The sequence below is a fragment of the Notamacropus eugenii genome, chromosome 6, assembly GCF_028372415.1.
Source record: "Notamacropus eugenii isolate mMacEug1 chromosome 6, mMacEug1.pri_v2, whole genome shotgun sequence".
Classification (NCBI taxonomy): Eukaryota; Metazoa; Chordata; class Mammalia; order Diprotodontia; family Macropodidae; genus Notamacropus; species Notamacropus eugenii.
Window position 1 is genome coordinate 16,982,041 of NC_092877.1, and position 25,955 is coordinate 17,007,995.

At 43.4% G+C, this 25,955-nt stretch overlaps 1 protein-coding gene across 9 annotated transcripts in view; it reads left to right on the forward strand.

The window, feature by feature from the left end:
• The window catches only part of ELF5 (E74 like ETS transcription factor 5), an 80,329-nt gene extending 56,245 nt beyond the window's left edge, over positions 1-24,084 (forward strand). For 5 of the 9 annotated variants that reach the window (XM_072619185.1, XM_072619188.1, XM_072619183.1 and 2 more), the window contains 5 exons: positions 4,488-4,538; positions 8,570-8,659; positions 19,753-19,821; positions 21,477-21,672; positions 22,179-24,084. In XM_072619185.1, coding sequence (XP_072475286.1) covers positions 4,488-4,538; positions 8,570-8,659; positions 19,753-19,821; positions 21,477-21,672; positions 22,179-22,275 — 503 coding nt within the window. In that variant the 3' untranslated portion in view covers positions 22,276-24,084. The remainder of the gene's footprint in view (positions 1-4,487; positions 4,539-8,569; positions 8,660-19,752; positions 19,822-21,476; positions 21,673-22,178) is intronic. The other 4 variants (XM_072619186.1, XM_072619181.1, XM_072619182.1 and 1 more) reach the window with 2 other exon arrangements.
• Positions 24,085-25,955: the final 1,871 nt, after the last annotated feature.

The window sequence follows — 25,955 nt, forward strand, 5'->3', positions numbered from 1 at the left end:
AATCCTTTGCCAGTACTCCACTTCCAAGAGAAGTGGGCAAATCACCAGAAAATAAGCATATTTTCAGATTTAACATGAAAAGGAAATAATCCTTCCAGGGGAACTCCTGGAACCAGACCAGATGCAGCCCCATCATTTTCTTCATCCTTAGTGACTGGGTAATGAGAATTCATAGCCCGGGAGGTCTTTTGAGATGAGCAGAGATCAAAGAAAGATTCAGCCCTACACAGCAGGTATCTGATAAATTCAGAACAAAATGACTTTCTCCTATCTCCCTTAACCAAACTATTCAATAAACCAGGACCCTGTTCTTATGCTCTAGTACTCTAATTAAGGGAGGTTTCATTGGAGTTCCCTACCAATGTGTTCATACACCAAACTGCCAGAAGGTGGCGCCAAGAGCATGGCCAAATCTACTCAACAAAGCTCATTTGGAGAATGAATGTTTCCTAGTTCAAGCAATCATCAAACATCAATTAAGCATCTACTCACTATGTGCCGGACACTACCCTAAACACTTAGATGATCATAGACTCAGAGCTGGAGGGGACTTCGGGCATCATTGAGTCTAAACTCTCCATTTTATACATAGTACACAGAGTCTCAAAGATGGAAAGAGAACCCAAGTCTTCCTGGTTCTCAGTCGCTGGAGATAATGATGATCTCAGGCAGATGGGTCTGGCGTAGAAAGGACCTCAGAGGCCGTGTAGCCCATTCCCTTTCATTTTACAGGTAAAGAACTGAGTCCTAGAGAGACGAGCTTGCACATAATTTGTAAGAGTCATACCCAGACCGTCTTACACCAAAACCAACATCCTTTCCTTTGTGTAAGAATTCAGCTGTTTATATAGTATCTGATCACTTCCAGAGTCCTTCCCCACATCAACCCTGTGAGGCAGGAAGAGTAAGAGTGATCGTCCCTTTTTTACAGATGAGGACACTGAGGTGGAGGCCGTGTGACCTGCCCAAATATAATTAAGCATATACTCTATGGCCATCTAGCAGGAGTTCTGCAAAAGGGATTCCTGTCCTGGGGGAGAGACTGGACAAATGGTTTCTGACTTGTCTTCCACGATTCTAGGATGTTTACTTTATGCCGAGTTGATTGAATTAACATTTTTCTGTTTACTTACGATTTAGGTCAGAGGTAGCAAACTCTCAGCATGTAGCCTGAACCAGCTGGGAAATGTTTGACAAAATAGATAAAAATACAATGTGAGAAAAAAAAGTCATTGATAGTAGTATTCATAATGAAGATGGAACTTGAAAGTGTCCCTGGATTTAAGAACCCAATGGGACCTTAGCAGCCATCTACTCCAATGAGTACCTGAAAAAATATTCCCTCTCTGACGTTGTGGACAAGTGGCCATCCAACCTTTGCTGGAAGGCTTCCAACGAGAGGGAACCCTACCCCTTGATAGGGTCTGTGTTAGAGAGCTCAAATTGTTAGGGATTTTTTTCTGGCATCAAACCTAAAATTGTCCCATTACAACCTTAGTTTAATCCTCTGAGTTCAAACAGGGATCCCTTTTCCAGGTAACAGACAAAGCTTTGTCCTTCCCCACTCTGGCACTCATGACTTCTCTTCCCTAGGCTAACCATTACCATTCCTTTGAATGTTGATCCCAACATGGCATGACCCCAAAGTCCTCCACCTTGCCTCCATCATCCTGATTGCCTTTCACCAGACACTGTCCAATTAGCTAGTGGCCTTCTTAAAACAGAACATCTGAAATTGAACATGATATTGTAGGTATGGCCTGGTCAGGACAGGAGATGTTAGCATTCTTCATAATTGGACTAGATCCTAGGATCATGTTTCTGGAAGAGGCTAGAGGATCTCGCTGGGCCCTCAGCCCTAAATCCAAAAGTCCAAGATTCACCTGCAGTCAGTTTAGTTTTCTGTGGCTTGAATGTACCAACAAAGAGTTAAAGACGTTTTCTTACCAGGTACCTCCTTCCTACAAAGGACATGGATCTGAGTAAGTGACTGGTACAGGGGGACAAAGCCCTTGGTTGCTCTATCCACTAGGCCAACTGGCTGTCACTCCATAGTTTTTTGCCAATGTTACATTCCATTCAATTCTACCATCATTCAGCAGGTACCCGCTATGTGCAAAGCGCAGGACTAGGTGCTGAAGTTACACAAATACAATGAACACTAGCTGCTTCCCTCAAAGAGCGTATATTCTATTGGACGTATATCATAAATATTACAAGATTTATACAAAAGGGAAGTGCTTGTTCGTTGAACAAGAACCTTATTTTTGTCATCTAATCATCTATTGCTTTCCCTTTTTCAAAGCACTCTCACATCTCATCTCTCATTTCCCCACACTTTCCCAACCTCTTTGGGATCTACTAAGATCAAGTTCAATCATACAGGCAGTTCAGTATAATGGATAGAGGGCTGGGTTTAGAGTCAGGAAATCCTGACATTTACTAGGTGTGTGACCTTGGCCAAATCACTGAATCGATATGTAATTCAGGCAACTCCCTAGGACTCTGTCTGGCAAGTCACAGACTTCGGTGGAGGCACTTCCCACACGAGGAGACCCTTGAATCTAAGCTGATGGAATTGGTTTTATTAGTCACATTTGACATATGAAGCAACTGAGGCCCATAGAGGCTGTGTGTGTGTGTGTGTGTGTGTGTGTGTGTGTGTGTTTGTGTTGTCCAGGTTCACACAGCTCAGGAAAGGAATCCAGATCTTTCTGGGATCACAGAGATGGAAGGAATCTTGGGAGTCATCCAGCCAGTGGTGTCAAACCTAAATAGAAACTGTATTCCTGCACATCACGTATTGACTCAGAAAACCATAAATTGACATTATCTACGTTTTATTGTATTTTAATTAATTTTGTTAAACATTTCTCAATTACATTTTAATCCGGTTTAGGGTTTTGCCACAAGAGACCGGTGACCCTCAGCCTGACACCTCTGGTTCTAGTTCAACCTCCTTATTCTGGAGATGAGGAAAGTGAGGCCCATTTAAGTGATTTGCCCAAAGTCACACAGGTAGTAAAAGGCAGGGGGTAGGATTTGAACTCAGGTATTCTAATTCCATATCCATGCTCTTCCTGCTGTATCATGCTCCCAAACCAGGTCTCTTTTTTAGCACGGGGAGAGTGGGGGGGGGGGCTTCCAAAAGTCTTTGAGGACTTTAAGACTTTGGGAAACCCTGTAAATGGCTCTCCATTGGCAAATTTGAAAGCTTGAAAATAATCCCATCTGCTTATCACATTTTCCTTGTACTTTGATACCCAGAATTGCACAAAAGCAAATGTTGGTTTACGAGTCAAAGTCTAGAAGGAATAAACAATTAGTCTTCAGGTAATGAAATCTAGTTATGCAACTTCTGGAACAATCACGTTCCCCACCATTTTGAAAGGTCACATTTTCCTAGAGCATAGAGTTTAGAGCTGAAAGGGAAATAAAGAGATTCTCTAGTCCAAGGGCCTCTCTTTACAGGCTGGGAAACTGAGGCCAAAGGAAGGGGAGGGACTTGTTCTCAGATCTCACATATAGTAAGCGCAGGGCTAGAGTTAGAACCCAAGCTTTCTACCTCCCAATCCAGTGTTTCTTTTCCACAACACCTCGCTGCCTCTGGTATTTGGGGTTTATATCACTCAACTTCCACCCGGTGTGGTATTTAAAATGGTGTTAAGGATAGAAAGAAACATAGAGGCAATTGTATACCTAAAGTATACTTCCTCCCTCCCTCCCTCCCTCCCTCCCTCCCTCCCTCCCTTTCTTCCTTCCTTCCTTCCTTCCTTCCTTCCTTCCTTCCTTCCTTCCTTCCTTCCTTCCTTCCTTCCTTCCTTCCTTCCTTCCTTCTTTCTATCCTGTTATCCCAGACTCTTAGAGCTGGAGGGGCCATCTAGTCCAATCCTTTCCTGGATATCCTGGGTCAGCTGAGATGCAGCAAACAGAAGTGACCCATGGCTAATTCATGGTTGATCTGGGTCAGCCCAACATTACTAAGCACTAATACCTCACACTGAGGCTGTACTCGGACAGTTGTGTGGCCATGGCTTAAGGAATCTTTTTCAGTGGAAATGAATACATTGTCACCTGCCTAGAGAAGCAGTATGGCATAGTGAATACTGTACTGGACCTGGAACCAAGAAACCTATCCTGACACGGACATTTTGCTGAGTAGCCATGAGCAAGTCATTTAATTTCTCTGAGCCTAAGGAAACTCATTTACTAAACTATAGAGAGATTGCCATCTGCTTTGGTGGAAGGAATTCCTACCCAGAAAATCACAGACATTTGACTTGTTGTCACATATATAGGATGGTTTCAAAACGGACTTACTAGGACCGAGTGCCCTCCTCAATGGAGATCTCCTTCTGGATCCCTGCCCCCTCTCTCCTCTACCCTTACTATAATGCCTAGTCCTTCGTGGCCCTAGCGTACTTTGCCAAATCAAGCCTGAATTGCTGTTTCTTGTGGTTGTGTATTCTTTGTTTCTTGTTCCCTAGGCTATTCCTTTTTTAACGATGCTGACGAAACCAAGGCCTCAATCAAAGACTGTAAGTAAGCATGTTCTAACCTGCCTAGATCTGGGCTGAGTGGGTTGTAATATATATGTGCTTATGAACCGGTGCAGGGGTGAGGGGTGAGGAAGGGAAGAGAAGGCTCATTCTGTCTTTAACTGAAGTTTAAACAGAAATTCCCTTTTCTTTTTTCAACCCAGCTTACTGAAAATATAAAAAATGCCCATGCTTGCTTACTTTGCTTGCTTTACTACTTGAAGTCTGTTTAAATTAATATGGGTATCATACCCAAAGGTGATTCAGGACTTCAGAACCCCCATTCTAAATATCATGTAGGAATTAGAGCTCACCCCAAAATGGAATGTGCTGCCTTGGAAGTTGGAGAGAGAGAGAGAATCTCTGTAAATATCATCAGTAAAGTCAGTGGAGGACCTTTTGGGACAGTTGTTATAGAGGGTATGTTGTGCATATCCAGGAAAAGGTAAAACTGAATGGCCCTTCCAATCCTAAGAGTCTGGGATAACAGGAAAGAAGGAAGGAAGGAAGGAAGGAAGGAAGGAAGGAAGGAAGGAAGGAAGGAAGGAAGGAAGGAAGGAAGGAAGGAAGGGAAAATTCTTATCACATATCTGTATAATTCAGCTAAACAAATTCCCCCATTAGCTCCCTGTCTGGATTTTAAGTCTGTCCCTCTCAGGCAGGGGGTCAGGGGTGCGTTTCATCTCCAGCCTTCTACATTTGTCTTGTCGTTGCGGTGATCAGAGTTCTCTATAAATGCTGCTGTCACAGTTGTTCTCCTGGCTCTGCTGTCTGTGCTCTGCATTAGGTCACAGAGGCAGTCCCAGTATCCTCTAAAATTGTCCATTTCATTATTTCACATGGCCCAGAAATATTATATTCCATCCATATGCAACAATTCATTTAGCCATTCCCCAATAAAAGAAAATCCCCCTTAGTTTTTTTTGTGGGGGTTCCATGAAAAGAGCTGCTATAAATGTTTATACATGTAGATTGTTTTTCCTCTTTCTTGGATCTCTTTGGGATCTAGGCCTCACAGCCATACTAGGTCAGAGGACATAGACAGCTCAGTGACTTTGGGTCATCATTCTAAATTGCTTTGGTGGGCCTATTTTCCCTCAGCCCACTTTGAAGTTTACAACATTCTATCCAAATAGCATTCCCATGATGCCAACAACAATAACAACATTAAAATATGGCACCCAAGAAAGCATCAGCAATGTTGTGTGGGTTCATGCTTCGTTGCCAAAGAAGATCATGCCATCAGAGAAAGGATGACATGACTTGCACTTGACTTTGTTTTGAGTGAGGGAGGGCTGTGCAGGTCACCAGCCTCACTTCTCCTCCAGAGCCATCCGGGTCCAATGACCAGATATTCATCAGGATGACTAGAGATGACCCAGGATGAGGCGATTGGGGTTAAGTGACTTGCCCAAGGTCACACAGCTAGTGAGTGTCAAGTGTCTGAGGTGAGATTTGAACTCTGGTCCTCCTGACTCCTGCAATGGTGCTCTATCCACTGCACCACCTAGCTGCCCCCATCAGCAGTGTTAGGGAACCATTAAGAGAAGTGAAGTGTTTTATGCAGGAAGGGGGAGGGCAGGTAATTCTTCTTAGACTATTCCTAGAATATTTAGTTCAACTCCAACTAATACATTTCAAGAAGAAGACTGGTAAGCTAGAGATCATCAAGCTAGAAAGCAACTGGGAGGGTGAAGGACATTGGGTTCATGCCACCTGAAGATGTGTGGAAGGAAATAGGGATGTTTGACTCAGAGAAGATCCAGAGTATGATGGGATATTTTAAAGGACATCATGTGAAAGATGGATTAGACTTAAGCTCGGTGCCAGAAAGCAGACAGAGAAAAAGTTACCACTTTAGACTTAATATCAAGAGGAAAGTTCCTAACAATTAAAGCTTTCTGAAAACTTACTTAGAAGGGGGTGGGTTTCCCTTTACTGGAGAGCTTCAAACCAAGGCCAGATGACCATCCACTGAGTATATCCCAGAGCAGATTTTTATTCAGAATCAGGTTGGATTAGGTGGTCCCTGAGGTCCCATCCAACTCAGAGATTCTGGGGATTCCATATTAACTCATATTTGCATAATGCTTTAGGGTTGACAAAGCACTTCCTTCACAGCAATGGTGTGAGGTGGAAGGAAGGAAGGAAGAAAGGAGGGTATTGCTATATCTTTCTCCCCCCCCCAAAAAAAGTCACCTTATAGCCAGTCCTCTAGTGATCAACTTCCTTCTCTTAATTTAGCTGGTCTCACATGCCAGGTAGATTCAGTCTTTCCAGCTTGGCAGGGCCTACTGAAGACTGGACTCTGAGTAGCTTTCAAGACCTCCATGCCACCCTATGTATCAGATAATGATGGAATAGTAGGACCAGAAGTAATAGTAGAAGTAGGAACAATTGTAACAACCTCTCTTTTTTTGGTCAGTCCTGTGATTTCACCAGCATAGGAAATTCCTTTGTATGGAACTCCCAGCATGGACCATCTGTAACTCAAGGACCTACCTATTACCAATGCAACCTATAATTCTCTAGGATTGTAGGTGCTCTTGGTATAAAGAGGTCAAGTGATTGATTCAGGGTCACAGAGCCAATGTGTTCAGAAATGAAGTTTGAACCCAACTATCCCTGACTCCATGTAGAGGAGGAGAAGGAAGAGGAGCTAATTTAGACATTTGCCTTTTTATCCTATAAGCTGATTCCATTAATAGAATGATATTTTAAAAAAATAATTGAAGGTTCTAGTTACTGCCATTAAGTTCTGGTTAAATAAGGTTTTACTAACCTTACATTTAACTATATGTATATATATTTATATAATCTCAGCTTCCCTTTGGAAAAATGACTCTGGGGTCTCTCAGCATTCCCCATACCAAAAGCTTAGGTCAAGAGGCAAGCTCCTTTCTGCACCTAACCTGAGCTGAGAACCTTCTAATGAAGCAGGAGGTAAGGGGATCCTAAAAGTTGAGCTAGTTCTGACTTCCCACAGTAACTCTTGTCATCCACACGAGTTTACGTTGGATCAATCAACAGCATGGTACTTGGCGAGTAGGAGGTGCTGAATAAATGCTGATTGATCTATAAATCCAGCATTTATTAGGCACCTACTATGTGCCAGATAGGAGGAAACATAACCTAGTAGAAACAAACCAATTCAATACACATTTATTTGTTAAATAATTACTGTTGTGTCTGGATTATATGTGTTGGGCACTGTGCTAAGTGCAAGGGATTCCCCCCTCCCAAAAAAAAAGACAAAAAAATTTCCTACCCTGAATAAGTTCATAGTCTGTTGGGTCTCAAATCCCACCTCTGACACAGACTGGCTGTGTGACCTTAACCAAGTCATTGTGCCTGCAGAATTATTCTGAGATTGAAAGCTGTAAAGAGTTGCAATCTGCATCATGAGAAGGATGAATTTTCCTTGCAAGGAAGCTCTCTACACTCATGAAATCATAGGTCTGAACCAAAAAAATCATTTCTTTTAAAAACCCACTTTTTTAGGCACTAAAGAAATTAATATAAAAGCAAGACAGTCCCACGCTAGAGGAAACTAGAATCTACTGAGGAGGGAAAGGGGGATAATAGGTTGAGCTGAAAGATAAGTATAAATAGAAAGTGATAGAGGTGAAGGCTTACGTCTGAGGGACCTCTTGAGGAAAGCAGCCCTCAAGCTGAGCCACTAGGGAAGGTAAGGAGTTAACAGACCCACACTCCTCTCGGCATACACTGGGCTGCTAGACCTACCTCAGTGTTGAGAACCCTGGATTTAATAATTGTGGTCAGTCATAGCCAGAGCCCTGGGATATTGGGCCAGGCGAATGAAGCTTTACTTTCAACCCCCTGAGAAGCCTGAGCTTATCCTTTTTATAAGTCTCAGTTTTCTCACCTGTAAAATGGTCATATCAGTATCTGCCCGCCTTCTCTAGGAATGGGCTGGTAACTAGCCAGGTGTTCTCTCAAGTACTCTGGAAGTACATGCTATTTATACCTAGATGCCACATATCAAGATCACCGTTTGCATGTCCCCACAGACTCGCAGAATGTTAGAACTGGAAGGGACCTTAGAGATCACCTAGTCCAAGCTCCTTATTTTACAGATGAAGAGACTGAAGTTCAGAGAGGTAATGTATTTTGCTCAAATTGAAGTAGCCAGTGATTGGCCAGCAGGGCATGGGAACCCAACCAGTGCCTGAGTCCATGGTGTCCAGCTCCACGAGAAAGCCTTACTCTTTCCCCTATACTGTGCTTCCTCATTATTCCTCTTCTCCTTCCTCCTTCCCTTCAATCATCTGTTCATTCTTTGGTTACCTCTTCTGAGTGAGACCCTGGGGATCAATGTAAGAGAAAGACCAAAGTCTTGGTCCTCAAACAGGTGGCAACTAGTGGGGGAGATTAGATAGTTACATGACAGATCAGTAGATTGATTGATAGATGATAGATAGCTGTTGTTGTTGTGTTCGTCCTTCGTTGCCAAAGAAGACCATGCGATCGGGGAAATGATGACATGACTTGCACTTGACTTTGTTTTGAGTGAGGGAGGGCTGTGCAGGTCACCAGCCTCACTTCTCCTCCAGAGCCATCGGAATCCAGTGACCAGATAGCCATCAGGATGAGGTGGGAGATGACCCAGGATGCACTGGGAGACCTTGGCCCCTTTAGGCCAAGGTCTTTGCAGGTACTCACTTAGGGTAAGGCAACACCCATTCATTGAACAGGCCTGTTTAAGAAGTAGCCAGGGCATGGCCCCTTTAATGAGGTCAAGAAAAAGAAAGACATCAGGATGTTCTTGGCCTCAAATGGCAGGTAGCTAAGAGATGAACTTACATATCAGACTCCTATTTGCATAGACAGCTACAGCCAATGCAACCATCAAATCTTATACCATTGCCAGGTTCCCATCTACCTAACCTAGCAATCAGTAATATGTGATGCCAGACAAATACCTTCCCCTCTCTTGGCCTTAGCTCCTGAATTTGTAAAATAGTGTTGGTAGAAAGGTGAGAGGCAGGGAAGCTGGATGGATAGATGGATGGATAGGTAGATATAAGTGTGTGTGTGTGTGTGTGTGTGTGTGAGAGAGAGACATAGAAAGAGAGAAAAAGAGAGAGAAAGAGGAGAGAAAGGGAGAGAGCACATTTTTTAAGCATTTTACTATATACTAATATAGAAACTAAGTACTAAGGATAAGAATACAAATACAAGTAAGACAGCACCTGCCCCCAAGGAGCTTATATTCTGAAGGACTAAGATAAGCCATAAAGAGGAGTTGGAAACACATAGAGAGCAGGGAGTGTATCTGGCCAGGAAGTGACAAGATTAGGCAAGCTTGGAATAAAGAACCCTGGCTGGAGTGGAAGCAGCATGTGTGTCTGGGGAAGAGAGGGAGATGGTTCTGGACAAGATCAGAAATGTAAACAAATGAGCACTGGACTAGGCAGGACACGAGCATGAAAGAATCTCAGAGGAGAGAGAGAGAGAGCTTCTCATCCGCAGTAATAATGATGGTAATAACAGAATTTATAGAGCACTTTTTTATGTTTGCAAAACATTTTACATTTATTATTTCTTTTGATCCTCCCTATAAACCTGGAAAGTAGATTATTAACCTTATTTTACAGATGAGGAAACTAAGGCAAACAGAGGTTAAAGTGACTTTCCCAGGGTCACACAGCTAGTAAGTGATTTGAACTCAGGTCTTCTAGACTCCCAGTTCAGCACTCTCTCCACCTATCTGATCCAATGATACAATGTTGGGCGTCATTTCCCAAACATGTGATAGGGCCCTAGTACAATTGCTTTCCGTCTTACAAATCCAGCAAGTATTTATGAAGCCCTTGGAATGTGGAAGGTTCTGTGCAAGTTGCTAGGGACACAAAAATAAAAACACACACAAAGAGGATCCATTTTCCCCTGGGAGATCCAACATGCACACACCAGAGTGCAAGACAAGGAAGGCAGCCGAGGAGGCAAAGCAGAGGGCCAGTAATCCCCAAGTATTTATTATACCCATGCTGTTGTAGGTACCAGGCATCGGGCAGGCTCTTGGAGCTGTTGTTTGTCTTTCATTCTTTTTTTTTTTTTTTTTAATTTTGTAATGTTTAACAATCACTGCCATACAATTGTGATTTTATCCCCCCCACCTACCCCCCACTACCCCCCTCCCTCCCCACGACTGCATACAATTCTGTATAGATTCTACATATACTTTCCTATTGAGTATATTTTCACTATAGTCATGCTATGTAGTCAGACTAAGATAAATGAAAGAAATCGTATAACAAATCAGAACATGATACACAAACACATACACATACACAAACATGATCTGCTACAATATGTGAGTGACTTCCATATTTCTCTCTCTGAGTGTGGAAGGCATTTTGCCTTGAGGTCCACCATTGGGATTTTTTTTTTTTCAGAAGTTCTTGTGTTATTACAAAAATCTAAGTCTACCAGAAAAAACTCTCACACACTGTGGTTGTTGCTGTGCATAAAGTTCTCCTGGTTCTGCTCCTTTCACTCAGCATCAGGTCATATAAGTCCTTCCAGGCCTCTCTGAAGTCTTCTTGTTCATCATTTCTTATGGCACAATAGTACTCCATTACATTCATATACCATAATTTATTCAGCCATTCCCCAATTGATGGACATCCCCTTGACTTCCAGTTTTTGTCTTTCATTCTTGAAGGGGACCATGACATCAGGCAGAGATGCCATGACTTGCAAGTTAATTGGATTGAAGTGAGGCAGGGCTGTCACCTTTTCCTCCAGAGCCATCTGGGTCCAGTGGCTGGATATTGATCAGGATGACTGGAGATGACCCTGGATAGAAGTGGGAAACCTTGGCCTTTTTAAACTAAGATCTTTCCCAGGTCTGGAGTGGAAAGACAAACAAATGGAACTATGCTTGGCCCCGAGGAGCTTACATTCCATTAAAAGAAATAGCACGGACACATACACATATAAACTATATAAAAATTAATAATCATAACACTTCTATTTGGAGGCAGCTACTTGACTCAGTGGAGTCAGAAAGACTTGAGTTCAAATTCAGCCTCAGACACTCACTAGCTGGGTGACGCTGGGCAAGTCCCTTAACCTGTTTGTCTTAATCTCTGCAGCAGGAACTGGCAAACGGCTTCAGGATCTTTGCCAAGAAAACCCCATACAGGGTCACAAAGAGTCAGACACACCTGAGCGACGAGAAGAAGCATTTATATAAGTGCCTACTAGCTGCTAGGCACGGTGCTAAATGGCTTACAAAAATCATCTCATTTGATCCTCCCAGTGCCCCTGGGAGGTAAGTACCATTATTATCCCTACACACAAGAGAGACCTCATAGGCCCTAGGAATATTTACCAACACAGTAAAGATTTTCAGCCACTGTTTCCCAAGACTGGCTAGCACTTTCTACGCTAACAGCCTGGCATAGGGCAGATACTTCATAAACTTAAGTTAAATTGAATTGAATAGTTCACTCTGCTGAGCAAGGCTGGGGCAAGCTTTATTGCTAGCAGATATGAGTTGCACTAAGTTTGAGACAGTCAATGGGACATCCAAAAAGATGAATTCCCCAAGGTACTGGAGTTCATTTTCCATATAGAGTAGCTGAAGGTCAAAGACCGATTCAACCCATTGAGGATGGACATTATCCTAAAGCTCCCAGTGATTTTCTTGCCAGGTGTTTAAAAATGATTTCTTGAAATATAGCTCTGAATAAAATAGGCTTTTAAAAAGTCCACCGTGTTTCAATGGAGCTCCTTGACTAGCCTTTAAACCCAAACCACCCCAGCTTTCATTGAACGGCCAACAAGAGTCCCCAGCCCAAGTCTCTATGGCTCATTGTTTCAATTTTGATGGCTCAGAATGAGTGTAAATAGCTGTTCTGGCCAGAAACTTTGAGGGCCTTCCCCTCCTAGATTAATAATTTTGTGATGGTAAATTAGACCATCTTTTGTTTAAATTCTTACTTTAGTCGTATGTTGGGTCAGAAACCTTTTGGACTGTGCTATTAGATGAGTGAGGTTTTTTAGTGGGAGGCATTCTCTGGCTCTCTCCTAGATCCCCCATCACTGCTATTGCATAGTTAGTAGCTTGTGGCTCCCCAACTTCAAAAGCCAGGGGCAGAGCCTAGGGCAGAGACAGTGTCAGCATCAGAAGCAGCAGCCCTCCCTAGGCCCACCCCTGAACTTTGGGGGTCAACAACAAGCCCACTTTCACTGTCATCAAACCACGCAAACTCAACATATTTGAGACCTCCTTAAGCAGGCCCTGCAAGAGTCCACCTTGGGACCAAGAGGGGTTCAGAAGAGTGTCTGAGGGAGGTTACATCAATCTGTAAGGTAGGATTTGAGGGTTTCCCCCCAGAGGCATGTGCATCATCCAATAAAATCTTGGAAATCAGGGGCAAAGAAGAAAAAATAGAAGAGAAAGGGATGTCAATGAAGAACTGACACACGAGACTGCAGCCCGAGGAGCCCTCATGACCACTTCTGTCTTCAGGTGGCCAAGCAAGCAGGACCTGGCTGCTTAGCCACAAAGGAACTGACCTCTCTCCACCCTGCTGTGGCAGTCTTTGCACACAGCATACGGTAGTATTCAACAAACTTGTTTTAGAGCCCACGGCAGTGTCTTATATATCTATTTATTCCTCAGAGATCTAGGGGTATTGTAAGGGAAATTTCTCACCAGCCTTGTACGAATCTTCTCTCTCTCCCTCTGTCTCTCTCTCTGTGTCTCTCTCTGTCTCTCCCTGACATACACACACACACACACACACACACACACACACACACACACACACACACACACACACACACACACCTAACCATATAACTCCATATTCTAGTTACAGTTTAACTTCATCAATGGATTTCAGCTAAAGATATTTCTTGGGCAGAAGGGAGATGGAGGCAGGGGCAGTGTGACTGGAGCTCAACTCAAACATTAAAGATCTGGAGGTATTAACAACGGTCTTCAAGCTCAATACGAGTGAACAGGGCACCATGACAGGCAAAAGAGAAAGCCTGGTCTTGGTCTATGTTAAGAGAGGAAGGTGGGTCCAGAGTGAGGGAGGTAATCATGTGACTGCTCTGTACTGGTCTGACCACTTCTGGAGGATTGTGTTGAATTCTCAGCAGTAAAATCTAGGAAGAATATTGACAACAACGGATCATGTCCAGGAGAGGGCAGCCAGGGCAGTCAGGGGGCTAGAGACTTTGGATTGGTTGAAGCAGTTTGGGATTTTTAAGCCCAAAGATGAGAAGATTTGGAGAAAAATATTGGAAGGGCCGTCCTGTGGAAGAGAGCTTGATTTGTTTTGTTTGGACTTAGAGAGAGGTTAATGTTGGCTCACTGTAAGAAAGAAAAGCTTTCTAACCACTAGAGTTGTCCAAAAGTGGAATAGGAGGGAGGTCATGGAGGTCTTTGAGCAAGGGTAGGAAACCAGCTAGTGGAATGTTGTGGAAGGGAGTCCTGCTCAAGCATAGGTTGTGCTGGATGACCTTTGAAGGCCTTTCCAAATGGGAGAGCCTGTCACAACACAGGAGGGAGAATGGTGGGTCTAGACCAGGCTCTAGACTGGCCTGGAGTAGCAGGGATGGGTAGCATGGTGGGAGGTGCATGCTGGGAAAGCCTTTAATCAGGAGAGCACAAGTTCAATCAACAAAGATTTACTAGACACCCACTATGTGACAAGTCCTGGATTGGATCCAGGTTGCCATAGCTACTTTCAACCAGTCTCAGGCCAATGCAGGCATTTTTCTATCACCAAGTAAGGCAAAGGTTCTAAATAGACTCCATGCTCTTCTCCTAAACCACCACCACAGAATTCATATTAGATTAACATAAGCTAGGACCACAACAGGAAAACATTAGCCCAGGTGATGGAGCCACTGTGGTCTAGTGGGAGTTCAACTCCCCATTCCAACGCTTCCTTAGCTGTGGGAATTTAAACAAAACATTCCATCTCTAAAAGCCTCAGTTTCCTCATCTGTAAAACTGGGATGAGAATTCTTGCATTGCCTACAAATAAGCAGATGGATTGAGTACTGAGAACTGGATTTGAAGTCAGGAAGGTCTCACTTCACATCCTACCTGTGATGCCTACTAGCTGTGGGATGTTGGTCAGATCACTTAACCTCTGCATCTCAGTGTCCTCTTTTCTTAAATACTTAATAATAAGCTATGCACGTGTATCTCTGTGTGTACATAGATAAACATATATGAAGGAATAAGCATTTATTAAGTACCTACTTTGTTCCAGACATTGCTTTATGCACTGGGGATACAAAGAAAGATACGAGACAGTCTCTGCTCTCAAGGATTTTACAGTCTAATGAGAGAGACAATTTGAAAACACCTAAGGACAAGCAAGATGGAGACAGGATGAAAAATGGGGTTCATGATAATACCTGTAAGGGGTGGAATGCGATAATCCATATAAAGCACTTTAGACACTCTAAAGTGCTGTAAAAACGCTCGTAATCATCATTGCCTCCCTCATGGAGTCGTTGTGAAGAAAGCACTTTTCCAACCCAAAAACAGTTGCTGTGAGGTCTGTGCTTTTGGCATTCATTGTGTATGTGAGTATATGGATACATACACAGGAGAGGCAGTAGATAGAGCGCCAGGCCTGGAGCCAGGAAGATTCATGCTCCTGAGTTCAAATCCAGGCTCAAATACTCACTGGCTGTGTGACTCTGGGCAAGTCACTGTACCCTGTTTGCCTCAGTTTCCTCATCTGGAAAATGAGCTGGAGAAGAAAATGGCAAACCACTGCAGTATCTGCCAGGAAAACCCCAGATGGGGTCACAGAGTTGGACATGGTGGAAAACAACCACCACACATCGATGTCTGCCTACATATGCACATGAACACGCATGAAGTATCCAGGTGGCACCATGGTAAAGTACTGGGCCTGGAAGCAGGAACACCTCATTCCAAATGAAGGTCACTTCGGGGCAAGTCACTTAAGCTTTGTTGGCCTCGGTTTCCTCAAGTGAAATGGGGATCCCCATAGCACCTAGCTCCCAGAGTTTTTGTGGGAAGCCAATGAGATAATACTTGTAAAGCACTTAGCACAGACCCCATTTATATATTAGATATATTATAAATATATGTATGTTTTTTATATAATATACACATGTATGGTGATAGATAGATAGATATTCACCTCTGAGAAAATAATGGGAGCACTTGAAGTTTTTAAAAACGTTTCCCTGCTGGCAATTCAGCACAACTTTCCCCCAGTTGAATCATTCACCCTCGTTTATCTTTATGGCTGAGTTGTTTTTCTCTCTCGTTAAAAGAGCAAACAGTGGATAAGGCAGCCACACAGCTGCCAGGCTGGCTCTGGCCTGGTGAGGTGCGACTTTGGATCAAACCAAGGGATAGGACTTTGGATCCGAGGAATGCCAGCCTTTGGGCACTCTCCCTCTGTGTCTGAGAGCTGCTATTTTTTTTAAAAGTTTTTATTTAGTATTTTATTTTTCCCCAGTTACATATAAAAACAATTTTTAATACTCATTTTTAAAACTTTGAGTCTCACATTCCCTCCCTTCCATCGCCTGCTTTCACCTAAGCCCCTGTGGCCAAATCTCTGTCCTGGTCTCTTCTTCTCTGTCTACGCAATTTTATCGCTCCCAGGAGTTTGATGGCCATTTTTATACTTCTAATACTCTCTGCTTTCTCATGAGGCATGCATCCCCCTGTAGTAATGCAGACCACAGACTCTCCCCACTGGCTTGTCCTGGGGGCCATGTTAGGATCACCTCGGAACGGGGGAAAGAGTACCCACCCCTGCTGCGTCCTACCTCTCTGACCCTCTGCACGTCATCCAACCTCCCTGGGTCTGTTGGTCAGTTAACAACCATATGATCAAGTACTTATTACATGAGTTATTAAATTTTATTTTTTTCCAAAGTACATGTAAAAAATGTTTTAATATTCTTTAAGAGTTCTGAATTCTCTTTCCCTTCCTTTACCCTCCCTCCTTGGGAAGGCAAGCAATTTGCTACTGATTATATATGTGCTGTCGTCTTACTCTATGTACTAAGTGACCAGGAGTATAAAGAAACAGTCCTTGTCCTCAAGGAACTAACATTTTAATGGGGGAGACCACAGGCAGACTACCAGCGTCCGACAAGGTACACGTGGGGTAAATTAGAGGTCACGGCAGAGGGTCTCAGTTTCCTCATCTGTAGAATGGCAGGGAGAGGTTATACTCAAGGAGCTCTGACCTTGCTTCCAGGTCAGGCCACAGAGAAGGGGCTAGAGGTCTTTCCTGCTCTCTCTTGAAATCATCATAGCAGTAGCCATTCACATGGCATCCTACTACATGCCTGGCACTGTGCTCAGTGCTTTACAATAATTATCTCATTGGACCTTCACAATCCTGGGAGGCCGGTGTTCTTATCATCCTCATTTCATTGAGGAAACTGAGGCGAGCAAGTTAAGAGACTTACGACCCAGCGTCATACGGCTAATACAGGTGTAAGACTAGATTTGAACTCCAGGCCCAGTACTGTACCTACTGTACCACCTAGCTTCCCAATCGTGAAGATACCAAGGGAATGTATGGGCGTGGAGTGCCCATCAGCCATCCCTGCCTCTTGCCCTACAACCAAGCCATTTTCTTTTACGTATATTTATATTACTTTTTATATATTTCTATATAATGGACACACATATATACATACATACATCAATATCTTCTATTTCATTTCTTCCTCATAATTTCATGCTTGTGGCTATAAAGCAATAAGACATAACTGGGAGTCAATACTATTAGTTCAGTCCATAACTAACATAACCAGTGGTCTGTACATTGGTTATCTGAAGACCAAACAACTCAATTCAGCAAGTAATTATTATGCACCTACTATGTGCCAAGCATTGTATTAATTACTGGGTTTACAAAGACAAATGGTTAAGCTCAGCTTAGCCCATTAACAGGTTGCTTGGCTTAAAATTATTGGTCTTTAGCCATTTTCAGAGAAGACCAATGACATCCCAGGGTGATATCTTGACACACACTTGAATTGGATTTAAGTGAGTTAGCTGGGGATCCTTATCATCCACCATAACTCTTAATGCATAGAAACATTAGGATCTCTGTCACTGGAGCAAGGACTCCAGGGGTGGGGAACCTGTGGCCTCTAAGCCCCAAGTGGCCCTCTAGGTCCTCAAGTGCAAGCCTTTGAATCTAAACTTCACAGAACAAATCCTTTTATTAATTTTTAAATTTAAATATTATGTAATTTGTTTATTCCCTATTAGCAAACCAGGGGCCCTTTAAGCACCCAAGCAGTATATGAGGGTTCATTAGTTCTCTATGGCCTCCCGCCTGTGCTCCCTAACATTGCTGTCAGCTTCTAGCGCTACCCTCCACATGGGAAAAAGAACAAGGCTGTACTCAAAAGTTTGAGCAGAGCTTCCTGAAAATTCCCATTTGAAGACAGTGTGGAACAGTAAGTGATCAGAGAGCCAGCCTTGAACCCAGGGAGATCTGGGTTCAAGTTCTGCTGACACAATAGCTGTGTGACTCTGGGGGGAAAAAATCACTTAATGAATACAGCCTTGGGCCTGGAAGACCTGAGTTCAAATCCCACCTCAGACACTTAGTATCTGTGATCCTGAGCAAGTAACTTAATCATCGTTTGCCTCAGTCTCCTTATCTATAAAATGGGGTAATAACTAGCACCTACCTCCCAGAGCTGTTGTGAGGATCCAATGAGATAATATTTGTAAAGTGCTTAGCTCAGCATCTGGCACATAGTAAGTACTATAAAAATGCTTAGTCCCTTTCCCCTGATCTGTCTTGGTAGAGTGTTTTCTCACCTGGGATTTCCCATACCAGTAAACTATCAGGTTCTATCCCAAACTCCTGTCTTAGTTATTTTCTTTATCATTCATTTGGCAATGAATCATCTCCTACCATTTGGTTAATAGGCATTTATTAAGTGCCTTCTGTGTGTCAGGAACTGTGGATACAAAAGAAAGGCAAAAGACAGTCCCTGCCCTCACGGGGATCTAAGGGGGGACTGGAGACAAATATGTACAAGCAAGCTACATATGTGGGAAAAATACGAAATAATTAAGAAGTTTCCTATTGAAGGTGGAATTTTCATTGGACCTTGAAAGAAGTCAGAAAAGATAGAAAGAGGAGAACGAGCAGGGAGAGGTTCCAGATCTGGGGGACAGCCAGAGAAAATGATGAGATGAGAGATGGAGCATCTCGTTCAAGGAATAACCAGGAGGCCAGTGTCACTGGAGTGAAGGGTACATGTTGGGGAGCAAGGTACAAGGAGACTAGAAAGGTAGGAGGGGGCCAAGGTTAAAAAGGGCTTTGAATGCCAAATAGAGGAATTTGTATTTGATTCTCCAGGCTTTTGGGAGCCAGTAGAGCTATTGACTAGGGGGTGCTGTGGCCAGATCTGAGCTTTAGAAGAATCACTTTAGTTGATAAATGGAGGATGGATTGGAGTGGGGAGAGACTTGAGGCAGGCAGACCCACTGGGGGCTATTGCAGTGATCCAGGCTTGAGGTGATGAGGGCAGCGCCCAGGTAGTGGTGGTGTCAGAGGAGAGAAGGGGGTGTATTGGAGAGATGTTGCAAAAGCAAAATCAATAGACCTTGACTGCAGATTAGATATTGGGGGAGGGGGGAGAGATAGTGAGGAATTGAGGAGGACTCCATGCCTTGAGATTCAATATTACTTTTGTTCTTAAGAGTTATTAAGCTTTTATGTCAGGCCTCCTCAAAGACCCTAGCTTCTGGAGGACACCTTCTTCTTTAAAGTCCCCTGCTCTCCCACCCCACAGAACCCTGCAAAATACTTGGCCCCACCAAGGACCAGCACTAAATTATAGTACATTTTTTTACCAGGCCTTAGAAATTCCCCAGAGTCTTACTAGAAAAATTCTCCAAAGATCCTTCTTCAACACAGTAAGAAACAAAAACAAACCTCCTCCAATATCCTCCTTTTTCATCCTTTCTTCTGCTTCTCCCACCCTTGGTTCTTAGTCCCAACCTCCTACGGACAACCAGATTGCACGTTGGGAAAAGAGCTAACCTCTATGCAGGCCTGCTTAATCCACTGCTGCCTCAGTGACATCTAGTTTGGAGGGGGAAAGAGTGAACCCAGCGATCCTGTGGGTACTTTCTCTGGTTAGTGTTTCCCAACGCCTGCTCACCTCTTGGCTTTTGTTTCAGCCCCTGACTCGTCGTGTTTGAAAACAGGAAGCATAAAAAATCAAGAGAGCCATAGCCACAGCAGATCAAGTAAGTGTATTTAGAAATTCCCCTGGAACGGCAGTTTCCTAAGGAGGGTGAATATCCTCAAATCCACTTGATGTGACCCTCCAACCTCCCAGGAATTCAGATGTCCACAGTGGGTCAAGTTAGGCTTGGTATAAGGAGAAATCTTGTAAACAGAAGAGCTCTCCCAAAGGGGCCTGGGCTGTCCTGGGATGTAGTGAGCTCCCTCAAACCTGGAGCTGTTCAAGCACAGGCTGAATGAGCAGAATGAGTAGGACAGGTTGGCCTCCAAGGTCCCTTCCAACTCGGGTATCATGTGGGTCAGCGGAAACACGGTGGGAAGAGGCCTGGATTGGGAATCAGGAGGGAGTAGCCAAAGTTTTGTCAGTGGTTTGCCTTGCCCAGCACCATCATCCATCAGCCAGGTGGGCTTGGCAGTCATTTGCATGGCAGTTGGCCAGCACTGGGTGGAGATGATTTGGGAGGCCCTGGATCTCTGGATCTCAGTTTCCTCATTTAAAAAAGTGAGGAGGTTGGACGATGTGGCTCCTAAGGTCCCTTTCATATCTAAATTCATGCTTCTGAGATGAGTGATCAATCCTTAGTTGCACAGCTGACAAAAGCAAAGTCAGAGTGCAAATCCAAGTCATTTTTCTTCAATCTAGTCTATACTTCAGGGTCTAAGATACTGACTCCCTAAAGTCATGCTGATTACAGAGAACTCTGAAGGCCAACTCTTTGTAAAAGGGGATTCCTCAGGGGAGTTCCCCAATCAAATTTAAAAGCATACCCCTCCCCCTTCTCCAGTACGACTACACATGTCTTTGGCACGTATATGTCATCCAGGAATTGTATGATAAGAAAAGATGTGCTGGTATCATGATGAAAAGCAGACAGAGCACACCACTATAAGATACTCAACAAGCATTTATTAGTTACTTACTACATGCCAGACCCTATGCTAAGAACCTAAGGTACAAAGAAAGGCAAAGACTCAGTCCTTACCCTCAAGCAGCTCCTATTCTAATGGAGGAGACGACATGCATATAACTACACACCGATAAACCACTTAGAATGTAAATGTGGAAAGTAATCTCTGAAGGAAGGGTCTAATGGTGATAAGGACCAGAAAAGACCTTCCTTTGAAGGGGTAGGATTAGAGCAGGGAAAGCCCAGAGACAGGAAGTCAGGGGGAGAGCATTCTGGGGTCACAGCCAGTGGAAAAGCCTGACCTTAGAGGGGGGACGCTTTGAGCTCAAGAAGCAGAAGGAAGGTCAGCATTTCAGCATCATAGAATATGGGGGTAGGGCATGAGAATCAGTAATATGCTAGGAAGGTAATGAGGGGCCAGTTTCTGCAGAAAAGAAGTCACTGGAATTCACTGAATAGGGGGTGACATGGTCAGACCTGGCCTTCGGGTAAATCACTTTGGCATCTGATTGGAAAATGGATTGGAGGGAGAGATTAGAAGTAGTGTCCGGAGACATCAAAGAAGGCCTCTAGCCTTGGGAGGCCCCTGGTGTCCAATTTATGGGAAGCCACAGACAAGTGTGGGGCAGGCTAGGAAGGGATGGATGGGCCTTGGATGGGCCTCTTGGGAGGGAAGTCCTGAATCCATAGGCTCACGTATCCCCTGGAGTATTGAGGATCTAATTTTTCCACTTTTCCCCTCTCCCAAGGTCTCCAGAGTTCTCACCTGTGGGAATTTGTGAGAGACCTTCTCCTGTCTCCTGAGGAGAATTGTGGCATTTTGGAATGGGAGGATCGGGAACAGGGTATTTTTCGGGTGGTGAAATCAGAAGCCTTGGCCAAGATGTGGGGACAAAGAAAGAAAAATGATCGGATGACCTATGAAAAGCTGAGCAGAGCCCTGAGGTAAGTTAATAGCCTGTCCCATCGCTCGTCTCTGGGCATGGTTACATAAGCTAGGAATGACTTGTTTTCCTGGCTTTGAAACTCAGGAATGGAAAGGTCACGAGATCCAGCTTCTGGCTCTTTTGGTGACAGGTAGATTAGGGGCTTGTAAAAGGACACTCTTGGCTTCTCATTCTTGGGAGCCTTTAGGGAAGGGATCTCTTTGAATGGGGATCGACTTGCGAACATGAACACACACACACACACACACACACACACACACACACACACACTTGTGACTAAAGAGAAGGCATTTCAATCACATAGGGATGTAGGAAAGTTTTCTGTGTAAGCCAAGTACAGGGTAAGAAAACACTGTTGAAATCTAAATAAAGTTGCCCCCTCAGAGAGGCTCTGACCTTGGGAATGTTGCCTCATAGGTAGTAAGCTAGTTCTGTCCCCCCTGCCCCACACTGGGGTGACTCTCCTCGGTAACCCTTTAGGGTTTTTTTGGTTTTGTTTTTCAGATATTACTACAAAACAGGAATTTTGGAACGGGTAGACAGAAGGTTAGTGTATAAATTTGGGAAAAATGCCCACGGTTGGCAGGAAGACAAGCTATGATCGGCTTTATTCATCCATCTCACTGTCTGGATCTTTCCCCCTTTAAGAAGTCATCTTGTGACAGACATCTGAAAGTCTCCTTTCTTTTCCTGAATACATTCCGGTGAAATTTCTCCATATCACAGTTTCCATCTGGCTTGACCAGTTACTGACTGTTTTGAGTTATAGCCACAAGGCTACTTGAAATCTAATTCGAAGGGGAGGGATGATTTGGGGGGAATATAAATTTATTTTGTAAGAGTGGACGCCTGTGACGCAATCAAACATCATTTTTAACTCATCAAGACTCGAGAACAAAAAGGACAACTCAAATCTCTGGCTCAAAGCCACAGTTTAGGATGGGGGTAGCCAGAGTTGATGGGAGCTGAAAAGCGCTCACCTCGACACCCTCAGAGTTGGCCATACCCCAGGTGGACTCCTCCACACCCAGCTTCAGTGGTGGCCTCGTGCTGAAACGTCTTCTCCCCGGGCATCCACACCCTATTCCCCCATCTTCCTCTTCACCCCCATTCCTTGGCAATGGCCAGTCTTTTAGCAGTGCATACTCCTTCCCTCCTAGCAGAGTACCCTGAGGGAGCTCTTTCCTCCAGCCCACCCCATTATAAAAATTCCTCGTTAGATTTAGCCCCTAGACCCTGACTTACTGCTCTTCTTCCAGAAGGTTTTACTGTTAGCTCCCAGGCAGATTCCAAAGAACCAAGTACAGATAGTCTAGTTCAGTAACAAAAAACCACAGGTGAGAGTGATTTAGTTTAAATTTCCAAAGATTGGAGTCAGTTAGGCAGAGCTCTAAATCATCTTGACTCGATAGAAAGACAAGTCAGGAGACCTGATCACTTCTTATCTGTGAGACATCGGCCAAGTCACACTTCTCTGAGCCTCAGTTTCCTCATCTGTAAAATGTAGATTATCAGACCTTACCGCCTACCTCACAGGGTTGTTGTGAGGACCCGTTTGTGCAGATAAAGTACTTTGTCACCTCAAAGTGCTATGTGAACCTCAGATATTGTCATTGGCAGATAATTTTCCTATTCGAAAAATAAATTTTACAAAAGTCAGCTTTAGCCATGAATCCAGGACACAAACTAAATTAAGCATAGATGGTCAGTCTTATCTTTTAAAACATATTAGACCGTTACAATTTGTTTTATTAATATTTGTTGTTAATATTTGATTTTCCCTTCTCAATTTTGACTAGGAGTGGGACTAGGGTATGCAAGGGGTTAATGAACTGAAAAATACTTCTTTCCCTTCTTTCCCCCTACCAAATATTACTGCAGATCCTATGACAATCAGAAGGGGAGATCTGAAGTGCCGAAAGGGAAGATTCCCTTTCTTTGGATGTTTTTGTGGCAAAACCATCAAACCTTGACACAACTGGAAAAGTCCTATCAATTAATAGGAAATTAAAAGTTGAACCAGTTTTATTCTTTTTAACTACCTGATTCACCTCCCTCCCCCACCATCTCAAAAGTCCAGATCGCCATATCCAAAATAGTGAAAGTGAAGGAATACTGTCTCAACCAACTTTAGTGAGGTCAAGTCTGCACTGCCAGTTTGTCGCTTATCACCAGTGACCCACCACTCAGTGGTTTGTTACATCTGGCTACCGAGTTGAAGGAGGGAGGCATTTCAGAGCCATGATGTATGTCAAAAACCATAGTGGTCAAAAGGTTAACCTCAAAAACTAATATGTTTGAAAGAAAAATGTGAATAACTGTAAAATAACCTATTTTTGGATTCATGTTTTTTTTTTTCCAGGTGGATACAGTTTGTAAACAATATGAATAAAATATTTAATGTGAAAAATGTTTCTGAGTTACTCTCAACAGTAACAAGCCCAAGTTATAACAGATTTTGAAAACTTCAAGGATTTAATACTGTTGCTTTGTGTTTAAGTACTTAATTTAACAGTTGGTAGGGATTTTTCTCCATTTTTTTTATCCCAACCTGAGAGTTCATCAAGGTTCAAGCACCAAATGAGGAACTTCATCTATTCTCTAACTCAGAGTCCTAGAGAATCAAAAATTTCATAGGCAACATGAAATGAGAGGAAAATGGCACCTGACATACTTGTTCTGGTCACTTTTATAATTTTTTCATATTAAGGAACAGGTAAAGTCCAGCCTTATGAAATGAATGGGTGAATCACTGGATCATCGCATGTCAGGTTTGGAAAGGACCCCAGAGTCTCAGAGCTAGCTAATCCAACCTACACCTAAACCATAATTCCCTCTACAATACTTAGCACCGGAGACCTAGCACAGTACCTGGTAGGCATTTAATAAATGCTAGTTGGCTGACTACAATGGACTCACCAAATGACCCTCCAGCCTTTGCTTGAAGACCTTCAGTGAGGAGAAACCTCACTCACTCCCAAGGCTCCACCCAGAGACATCTCTAATTATTAGGAAATTCTGAGGATACAGGGGTGAGGGGGAATTACTCTCCATAGGCCTGCCTCAGTTTCCTCAAATGTAAAATTAGGGGTTGGACTCATTGACCTCTGAGTTCTCCTTACAGCTCTAGGCATCACCTCTCTGGGCTCAGTGACCTCATGTGAAAAATGAAGGGACTCCCTCAGGGTCCTTAGCCTTTTGTGTGTTACAGAAGCCCCACATCACATCCCCATTGGAATCTGCCAAAGCCTGTGCACCACTTCTTGGAGCAATGTCATTAGGTGGATCAGATAAAACGCATAGGATTACAAAGGAAACCAATCGTGTTACAACAGATACGCACCTATATATAATTATATTTTATAAGATATAGGATACATATCCCCTAAGCTTAGAGTCAGGAAGACCTGAGTTCAAATGTGAACTCAGACATTTACTGGCTGTGTGACCCTGGACAAGTCACTTAACCTCGGCCTCAGTTTCCTCATCTGTAAAATGGGCATACTACTTAGCACCTACTTCACAATGTTGCTTTGAGGATCAAATGAGATATCTGAAAAAGCATTTAGCGTAGTGTCTGGCACGCAGTAGCCTTGTTTCCTTCCTTCCTTCCTCTTTCCTCTAAGACTTCCTCAGGCTAAATGTTCTTAGTTCCTCCAAACGTTCATCAAAAAGCATGACCCTAAGGCCCATTAGAATTCTGGAAGCTCTCCAGCTCACCAATGGCCTTCTAAAATGTTGGTGCCAGAAACAAACACAGTATTTACATAGCCTATCAAGGACAGAGTCCCTGGATGCTACCCAATGCTGCCTTTCAAAAACACAGTCTAAATTTCATCACCTTTCTCAGTTGCCACATCACAATGTTGACTAAATCCCTTCTGACACATTTAATTTTTTAAATCTGAATACGAGGCTACATTTATCAGTCATTTCATCTTATTCAAAATGGTGCAATCTATACACCTTTCAAGACCTCTTTGGATCCTAGCCATCATCCACCGTGCTAGGGATGCTTCCCTACCTTCCTGACTATAAATCTGATAAGTATGCCATTCAGACCTTTATCTAAGCCACTGGTAAAAATGCCAAGCAACACTGTAAGTAAAAGTGAATTGTAAAGACGAGAGGTCAATATCACAAATACAAGATGGCGAAGTACAACTAGAAAACAATGAAAAGGGTCGGGAATCTTAATAAATTCTAAAATCAATACAAGTGAGTGGAGTAATATGGCAACCCATAATGCCATATTATAATTACTAAAGCAGATTATAATGA